Below are 10499 nucleotides of genomic sequence, written 5' to 3'. Positions count from 1 at the left end.
TACACCTCTATACACACACATACACACACATACACCTACATACACACACATACACCTACACACACAAACATACACACATACACCTATATACACACATACATAGACATACACCTACATACACACAAACACACATACGCTCACAAACATACACACACATACACACACACATACACACACATACACCTACATACACACACATATACACACGTACACCTACATACACACACATACATATGCATACACCTACATACACACACATACACATACACACACACATGTACACGTACATACACAAACATACTCCTACATACACACACATACTCCTACATACACACATGCACAGACATGCACACACATACACCTACATACACACATATACACACACATACACGTACATACACATATACACACACATACACCTACATACACACATATACACACACATACACCTATATACACACCTATACACCTACATACACACACATACACCTACATACACACATGCACACACGTACACCTACATACACACACATACACCTACATACACACATATACACACACATACACCTACATACACACACATACACCTACATACACACACCTACCCACACACACATACACACACATACACCCATACACCTACAAGCACACATACACACTCATACACACACATATACACACATACACCTATGTACACACACATACACAGCCATACACACATATACACTTACATACCCACATGCACACACATACACACACACATACACACACATACACCTACGTACAACTACTTACACACACATACACAAACATACACATACATACACACACATACACACACATACACCTACATACACACATACACACACATACACCTACATATACACACATACACACACATACACACATACACCTACATACACAAACATACACCTACATTCACACACATACACACACATACACCTACCTACATACACCTACATACGCACACATAGACACACATACACACATACACACACATACACAAACATACACACTTACATACCCACATACACACACATACACACACACGTACACACACACACACACACACACATACATACACACTTACATACCCACATACACACACATATACACACACATACACACGTACACACACACACACACACACACATACATACACACTTACATACCCACATACACACCCATACACACATATACACTTACATACCCACATGCACACACATACACACACATATACACACATACACACACATACACCTACGTACACCTACATACACACACATACACAAACATACACATACATACACACACATACACACAAATACACCTACATACACACACATACACCTACATATACACACAGACACACATATACACACATACACCTACATACACAAACATACACCTACATACACACACATACACACACATACACCTACATACACCTACATACGCACACATACATACACATACACACACATACACAAACATGCACACTTACATACCCACATACACACACATACACACACACATACACACGTACACACACACACACACACACACGCACACATACATACACACTTACATACCCACATACACACACATATACACACACAAAAGGGTACTTTTCTCCTTTCCTTTCTGTTTTCAGAACTGTATTTCATAACATCTCTCTGTCTCTGTCCCTATTTCTCTTTATTGCTTCCTCTTTCTCCCTCCTTTCTGTTCTCTCTTTCTTTCTCTCACTCTCTCTCGTTCTCTGTCTAATCCTTCCTTTCTCTCTCTGTGTAGGGGTGGACATAAATAGGATGCCTCTTTGTAAGGACCCTCTAGATGGGCTTTTCGCCAGGCTGGATGTGAACTTCGACCAGCAGCTCGACCAATCAGAGCTGGCCCGCCTGGGCTCAGGGAGGGATGCCGCATGTACCAAGGCTTTCCTCAGGTCATGTGATTCTGGCCGCAACCAGCTCGTCTCCAGTCAGGAGTGGTGCTCTTGCTTCCAGAAACGGCAGGGTGAGTGCGTGCGCGCGCGCACCCACACACACACAAACACACACACAAAAACAAGAGCGACCACTCGCTACTAAACAAGACTCGAACTCCCTCCATTTTCTCCCTCGAGTTATTAACGTCATTAAATATCAGCATGGTGCATTCTGTGGCTACTGCTGCTCTGGGTTCCTCTCAGCCAGGCACCCCGTGAAACTGCAGTGGGTTTCTCCGCCACGCAACCGTGCTGCCACTTCACCCCCCACGTTTTCCACTTTTTCTCCTCCGCTGAGCAACATCATGGAATCCCCCTTTGGGTGAGGACGTAGCCCAAATCCCAAAGTAAGGCACCTCGCAGTGAAGCTATTTTGTGCTGTCTTTCAGAGAGATGCGTGCACTAGCATCCCTTAAATGGGTCGTTGGATGCTTCCGCCTGAGTGTGTTTATTATTCACAAGCGTGTATGCGGAGCTGCAAAGAGATACGTGCAGATGAAAATCTTGCAACTGTTGCATATGCCACATTTTGCCTAATCTGTATGCCTTTTGAGCCACACATGTTGAGTAATCTGTATGCCTTTTGGGCCACACATGTTGTGTAATCTGTATGCCTTTTGGACCACACATGTTGCATAATCTGTATGCTTTTTGGGCCACACATGTTGCGTAATCTGTATGCCTTTTGGGCCACACATGTTGAGTAATCTGTATGCCTTTTGGGCCACACATGTTGTGTAATCTGTATGCCTTTTGGGCCACACATGTTGCATAATCTGTATGCTTTTTGGGCCACACATGTTGCGTAATCTGTATGCCTTTTGGGCCACACATGTTGCGTAATCTGTATGCCTTTTGGGCCACACATGTTGTGTAATCTGTATGCCTTTTGGGCCACACATGTTGCGTAATCTGCATGCCTTTTGGGCCACACGTTGCGTAATCTGTATGCCTTTTGGGCTACACATGTTGCGTAATATGCATGCATTTTGGGCCACACATTGCATAATCCGTATGCCTTTTGGGCCACACGTTGCGTAATCCGTATGCCTTTTGGGCCACACATGTTGCGTAATCTGTATGCCTTTTGGGCCACACATGTTGCGTAATCTGTATGCCTTTTGGGCCACACATGTTGTGTAATCCGTATGCCTTTTGGGCCACACGTTGCGTAATCCGTATGCCTTTTGGGCCACACATGTTGCGTAATGCCTTTCGGGTCGTAACGTTCCATGTGTGAGGTAGGTGGCTCTGCTCCGTTCGGCGGCATGCCTGTGGACTACGTTTCATCAAAAATGTATGAACCGCATGCGTCTCTCCAGCGCCCTTCACCCCCCTCCCCCCACCTCCCAAAAAGCTTGTCCGACCCGCTTTCCCCTGGATGTAGGGATTTCTCTCGGTGCCTTTCACCACATAATAAGAGAGGCTGTGGTGGAAACGAGGAGACGGTCAGTCCAATCTCCCTCCGCTAAACTACAGTTGTTGGCAGTGATTGTTGCTGTGAAAGTGGAAATAGGAAATGTACTGAGCATGAGAACAGAGCAATGCCAGACACAGGTGCCTGCTAACGATCCAGTGAAACAGAAAGGCCAGAAGAGGAATCAGGGAGACATACCACCATTTAATACCACATCGCATGGCATACCATCACTTAATACCACATAACGCCACATAATACCAACGCGACGTGAACTGCACCTCCATGATATTTCACAGTTATCTCGCATCTTGTAATTACAGTTTTCACATTTGCTAAGACACATTTCTTGAAATCGTCTACCCATTTCTCCAAACTGGCAACACAAAACGCAACTGTCAGAAAGACCAGCCTCGCTTACTTTTGCATAATGAAATTGTTGTTCTTTGACCCTTTCTGATTTGTGCTGAAAGGGTGGAGCGTATACTTGCCTCATACACACCCTGTTACATCGGAGGCCACAGGCAGTGACGGAAAGGCTGACACTGTTGATTCCTTCAAAATTTACTTCAACAACTCGGTGCTGTGTTTCACACAGTCTAATGGCATTGTTTTGAAGGACCATGTCAGCTATGAGAACCTCTTGGGAGAACATAGGAGTCCTACCACTCTCAAGTGGCTGTCTTGCCATTGTACAAAAAAGGAAGTGTGCAGTAAATGTTACTACAGTAAAACAGTGATGGCAAAGTGTTATACTTGGCAATCTGTTAAGCTTCTGTACACAATAAACGTTCAGTGACCTAAAATCAGTGGTTACCTGTTCGGTTCTGGTTATGGTGGCCACAGTAAATGATCTGAGATTGGGTTGTACTCTTTGTCCTGCTTCCCTCACTGACATTCCATGAACAAGAACATGGCCCATTGCAGTTGCTCGAATTTCATCTGAAATGAGTGTTCTTGGGCTTGGTCTCGCTCCTCCTCCTTGTACGCGACCTTTTACATGCACATTTCCTCCTCTACCCCTCAGATTGTTTCCAGCTATTGTTGGTATCAACTTTCAAGCTCGCCTGTCCGCTCTATCCACTCTGGACGGGCTTATATTGGTTTCATCACATTATTAGCAACAAGTATGGACAGTTTTGAGTCATTGTGTGTAACCTATGACATCTGTGCTTTAACTGTATTTAGCTTCTGCCACCTGTGGTTACCATTGTGCAACACAGCACAAACTGTGCTTTAACGAGCGAGAATGTGTTTAGAGTCTTGCAAAAAGACTGAATCAGAATGGAGAACTCTGTCTGACTAGGTGAACAGCTAGAGTGATTCATTTGATGAAAGTTTTAGCACTTGACCGTTTTGTCCTGATAATGGGGTTTAGTGGTTTAGCAAATCAGTAAAACTGTGAGCGCTTTCACAGCGAAGTTTGCCAGAGGTGGGCTGGTGTTCTGTGCTAGGTTTGCAGCTAAAGAAATCAGGTTATAGATGTGTGTTAAAAGGACTGTGTTAAAAAGAAACTACTATGAAGACCAATTAAGAGCCTGGCTACAAGCATTTATTATGTTTCTGTACAAGTGTTTTCAGGGGAACATGCCTGGCTGTGTCTAGCTGATTCATCTCCATTCACCGCAGTTCAGTTTTATTTGTATGGCACTTTTTTATAACAGGCATCAACAAAGTAGCTTTACAGAAATCTGAGGCTAGACACCTACTGAATGAGCCAAGGGCAGCTATGCAGAGAGAGAAAACCCCCGTGGGCGGCCAAAGGAAGCGACCTTAACAGCAGATAGACTCCACAAGGCAAAGCTTGTTTTCCCTCATGCGACTCGGATTCTGATGTGTGTTCTGATGTGAAATTTACCAAAGAAAGCCTGACCAGGGGGTCTGGGATTATCATGAGAAGGCCAATACTAATGCAACTCTCAGAGATACGGTGAGTGACCATCTGGGTCTGACGCTTGCGGACTGTTTGGCAGGAGGCCTCCCAGTGGCTGGGCCGTCTGATGGTCCCCGTGCGACATTAGCTGATGCTTCTTTGCCGCCACTAGGCCAGATGGGTCCTGCTGATCTAAGATCAGTTTCACTTCTTGTGTTTTAGAGTCTCCTTGCCAGTCGGAGATTACCAACATCCACAAAGCTGGAAAAAAACTATTAGGTGAGTTTTGTTTAACTCTCTCTCCCTCGTTCAGAACTGTAGTAAAACTGCACTCAGTACACAGACATGAGCAACATCAAATTTATGTCATTTATGACTCATTTAGTTTTTATGATCTTTACTATTAAAGAGAATGGAAATGTGTAATGGTAGATATTCGGGTTTGTCATGACAATTATATCAATTATTTTCATTCCTTACAAAGATTAGCAAATATCTAACCGGGTGGGGTGGGATTTTGTGCCTGTTCCTGAACAGAACAGGTTTCAAGCTTTAAATTATACTACAGACAGAGACCTATAATCAAATGTGATAATAGCGCATTTGCATCAATATTACATGGTTATAGATAATATGCTGTCCTTCTCTGCATAAATATGCATGGAAGTGTGATCATGAATATGTAAAGCACACACCTATTATCATAATAGCATATGATGGGGTGAATCTTGCAATCATGCTCACAAAATAAGATTTGCGTCTAGTCAAGAGAAACGGAATTCATCTTGAATTTGTTGGATCATAAACGAATGCCTCTGTATATCCGGCATGTAGGAGTTTCTCTCTCTCTCTCTCACTCTCTCTCTCTCTCTCTCTCTCTCTCTCTCTCTCTCTCTCTCTCTCTCTCTCTCATGGTGGTTCGTGCACTTCATTTTTACATGGACCGAAAGATGAGATGAGCAGTAGAATTCGGACATGAAGGGGAAATATTTTTATCTGAAGCTTGAGTGGATCACACAGAGAAGGCTATAGACATACAGTTATTACAAAAAAATGATAGATAAATAAATAAATAAACATTTATTAAATTAATTAAATATGAACTCCTGAAAGGGTTTGGCAAGATTGCTTCTTTTGAGCAGTTAAGGGAAGACGTTTTGAATCTGAAATGTGATTTGTGTATGTGGGACGTGTTAGTAGTAGCAGTAATATGTTTACCTGTGTGTGTGTGTGTGTGTGTGTGTGTGCGTAGGTCAGTACATTCCATCTTGTGATGAGAATGGCTTCTACAGACCACAGCAGTGCCGCAGCAGCAGCGGCCAGTGCTGGTGTGTGGATCGCTATGGAAACGAGATTGCTGGTTCACACAGGATGGGACATGCAGAATGCGGTGGGTATTGCGTGGTGGCGATGCTTCTAATTATGGTTGCAAAATAAGATAAGAGAATGACGCAGGTGACCAAAGGTTCACACTTCTATGTTGGTAGGCAGACATATGGCAGCCAATCAAAGGCGTCTGCTGGGGCACATCTAGCAGTTTTCTCGGCCAATGACACTGAGTGGGCGGTTCAACAAAAAGATGTGGCAGCAGGCTGCTACCCAATATGGGAACTGAGCTATTAAGTGGAACTGAACTGTGAAGAAAGATATTTATTCCTAACTCCCTCTTCTGGAGGTCGTATCTTCTTCCTCATGCTTAGGTCTTCTACCAACAGCCTGAACGTTTGAGGGGATGGAGCAATATTTTAGCTGTTCCTAGGATGGCGCTCTTCTGGACTGAGATTGATGTTGTCATTCCTGGAATCTGTTGGAGCCAATCCTTCAGTATAAGGGTCACTGGGGTGACTTTGGTGTTAACCTTTCACATTCACTCTCCTTCCTCTTTGAGTCCCTGGTATTTCCAACTTCTTTGGAAAATTTGGCTTCTGTTGGATGTTTTCTTCACTTGGGACTGGCACATCTATTACTGCTGCTCCGTTCTGCACCTTGTCCACCATCATGGGTGTCTGGTTGATAGACCACTTCTTGCTTGTCTGTGTGGACCTCAGGGTCCCACAAGATCTGCCAGTTGATTGAGTCTGCTTTCCCTGCCAGCCTCCTGCTACTAAGTGCTGGATTGTCTGGATTTCACAGTCTGCATCTTGTCTGGTGAACTTCACTCTTGTGCTGCCGGGATTAGTGACTGTGTGCTATGGTGACCACGGGTGACCCTATTTGTACGAAGTACCCTTTCCTCGGTGCATTCTTGGTGGGGGGGCGGGTGCGATGGTTTTATATAATATATGGATGTTTTGTGTCTCATCTGGCTCTTTCCTTGGCCAGCTTATAATACATGCTGGGTATCTGATGACTGGCAGGGCATATGCGGTCATGCCATTGACCTTATCATTCCCATTCAACTGGATCTTGAGGTCTTGCTGTAGGCTATTTGGATGGAGGTACCTGGATGTTGCTGTTCTTCTTATTTCTGCCTCATGGTTCCCTTGTGATCGGAGAATCCAAAGGAATTTGTAGCCGTCCTGCAGGCCTGTTATATGGCCTTTCAGTTTAATTCCCTCTGTCCTGACATCTCCTCTTTTATATTATCGGCCAGCCTTCATCTTACGGATGACCTGGCTGACCAGAGAGACCTATGCATCACGGAATCATCTTGGTATATGCAACACTTTTGTTCCCATCAAGCACTGCTCAGTAGGGGATTGGAAGCAACACCAGAGGCTCAGAGCATCACCTACTGACACACCTGTCTCCCAGCATTCCAAGACAAGACAGACCAACGTAAGCCTTTCCTGGATCGAGTATAGGCATATAAAAAAGCATACATGTCAGTGCCACACACCCGGAAACTCTGTCTAAAGTCAGTAAGACCATAAGCGCCTTCATCCAGGGAGCACTCGGGGACAACACTACATGGACCTAATGTGGATAGCACAGCATGCAGTAATATAGAAATGTTTTGTACATACTGCACATATATTATTAGTGAATGGAACCGATTTGTCAGATAAGTGCAAGTCTTCCTTAAAATGGTTCTGGAATAGATGGAAATAGCAGATGTTTCTATTTTCTGGTGTTAAGAGTGCAGAAGCTGTTCCCCCTAATTAAGTACTTCATTAAGGTAATGATGCATCACTAGTAGGCATGAACATTAACATGCTCTTATATTTACACTATGTGTGTGTGTATGCGTGTGTGTGTGTGCACGCACGCGCCTTGCATGTGAATGTGTGTGCATGTGTCCTTGTGTGTGTGTTTAGCTCCAGTGTTGGAAGCTTCTGGAGACTTTGGCAGCGGTGATGAGCTGCTCTCGGATGACGAGGATGATGACGTTCAGAATGATGAAGAAGAGATGGGTGACGACGAAGAGTACGATGACGATGACGACGATGACGGTTACCTGTCATAATCCATTTTTCTTTCTTTTTGTCCTAAAAAAAGGTGAAACTGAAAGATAGAGATGCTTAGTCCTAAAGCACGATTTTAGGCAACTCTAACAGAACTCAGTACTAATATTACTAATGGCTTAGAAAAAGGTGTATCTCCCTCTTGCTGTGTAACATTTGTTCAAAATTAATACAGTTATTCATGATTTATGTTTTACTTTTGTTATTTTGTTGTTTTCGATTTTGAATGAGAACAGGTGATGCACTGTAGCCCCTGGGACAGTGTGTGGAAATGATCAGAGGGGTGTGACCAGAGATAAATGTGTTATGCTTAGAGGCTAGCATACACACACACACACACACACACACACACACACACACACACACACACACACACACACGTGTCCACATGTGTCCACATATAGGAGTCATATTTTTAGTAAGAAAGTCAAAATACTCCCTCTCTAAAGGGTTGTTTGCAGCCACACACACACATACACACATACACACACCTGATGGTATGTCTGACACTTCATCAAGGTTCCATTTGTTGGTGTGTTTCTGTGTGTATGCATTTCATTATACCGTGTCGGTACCTTGTAACTGAAAATGTTACACTTTTTGGGTTATGTATTTTAATAAATTGCAAATGAAACCCATGATGGGAATTTGAGATTAGTTAATTTTTAGATCAAAAAAACACAAGCAAATGTTTTCACATATTCCTGTGTGGTCCATTGTATTTGATGAAGGCGGTTGTAATGGACATCATTATGCTGGGGTTATGCTTTGTCATAATGTTAAATAGGTTTAGTGACTGGAGACATAGAACATTAAGCACATCTTCAGTTCTTACTCTTTCTGTGCAGAGGGGTGGGTTGTAAATTGTAGCAAACTAGGGGTACTGGAGTTACAAGAAAACACACGCACACACACACACACACACACATTCACACATGCGCACATTTTTGTTGCTATCTGTTACCTGTTAGCATTAGGAAGTGTGATGCCTTTGAATAGAAGAGAGTGGGAATGCAAGAGAGAAAGTGTGTGTGTGTTAGAATATGTTAAGGGGTTTTAGCATAAGATATTGTCTTGTTGACTCTCCTATAGCAGAGAGGGTTTAACCTCTATATCTCTGTGTTGTTTTGGTTTGCTAGGAGAAAACATACGAATAGTTTGTATCTTACCATTAAAAAGCGCAGGTGAAAAACAAGGTAGATAAAAATGTTAAACCTCAGCGTGTCCTGCATATCATTTGATACCTTTTTCGTCGTTTGTTTCGGGACTTTTACTATGCTCTATAAGCCATTAATTTTCATTCAATGGACAGTTCCTTTTATTGTCATGTTCCGCAAAACCGAATTTGCTGCTTGGTCAGCTGCACAAGTTTTGAGCGGAGATGTGGTGAGAGGAGAAGAAAAGAGCCCTCTCTTCCCTTGCCGATGTCGGTCCACCTGTCTTCACAGAAGTGTGACAAATTATACAATTTTTTTTACAGTGTATGTAATATTTGCTCAAATAAAATTCTATTGACCAGAATGACATTTTTGTTCTGTAGCTCCCATGTGCTTGGGTGTGTGCATATGTGTGTATGTGGGTCAGTTTCTCTGTGTGTGTGTGTGTGTGATGTGGACAATACTGCATTATGGATAACCACCATGTTAATAATTTATAAAGCCCAGTTTTGCATCAGGCCACTTTGAGAGCAGCACACACACACACACACACACACGTACATGCATAAACATGGGCATTTTAAGAACTGGGTTGTTAGTTTTTTCATCATTATAGCCCAATCACTTATCTGCCAAGCCA

General features: G+C 43.2%; 1 protein-coding gene across 3 annotated transcripts in view; it reads left to right on the top strand.

Moving 5' to 3' along the window:
* The window catches only part of spock3 (SPARC (osteonectin), cwcv and kazal like domains proteoglycan 3), a 30444-nt gene extending 20218 nt beyond the window's left edge, over positions 1–10226 (top strand). For all 3 annotated transcript variants that reach the window (XM_035530082.1, XM_035530081.1, XM_035530080.1), the window contains 4 exons: positions 1816–2037; positions 5521–5577; positions 6551–6688; positions 8556–10226. In XM_035530082.1, the coding sequence (XP_035385975.1) occupies positions 1816–2037; positions 5521–5577; positions 6551–6688; positions 8556–8704 (566 nt within the window). In that variant the 3' untranslated portion in view covers positions 8705–10226. The remainder of the gene's footprint in view (positions 1–1815; positions 2038–5520; positions 5578–6550; positions 6689–8555) is intronic.
* The last annotated feature ends 273 nt before the right edge of the window (positions 10227–10499 follow it).

This window comes from Electrophorus electricus, chromosome 9 (genome assembly GCF_013358815.1).
Source record: "Electrophorus electricus isolate fEleEle1 chromosome 9, fEleEle1.pri, whole genome shotgun sequence".
In the NCBI taxonomy this organism is placed as follows: Eukaryota; Metazoa; Chordata; class Actinopteri; order Gymnotiformes; family Gymnotidae; genus Electrophorus; species Electrophorus electricus.
Note: the sequence above shows the minus strand (reverse complement) of the source record. Positions and strands in the feature narration are given on the sequence as shown.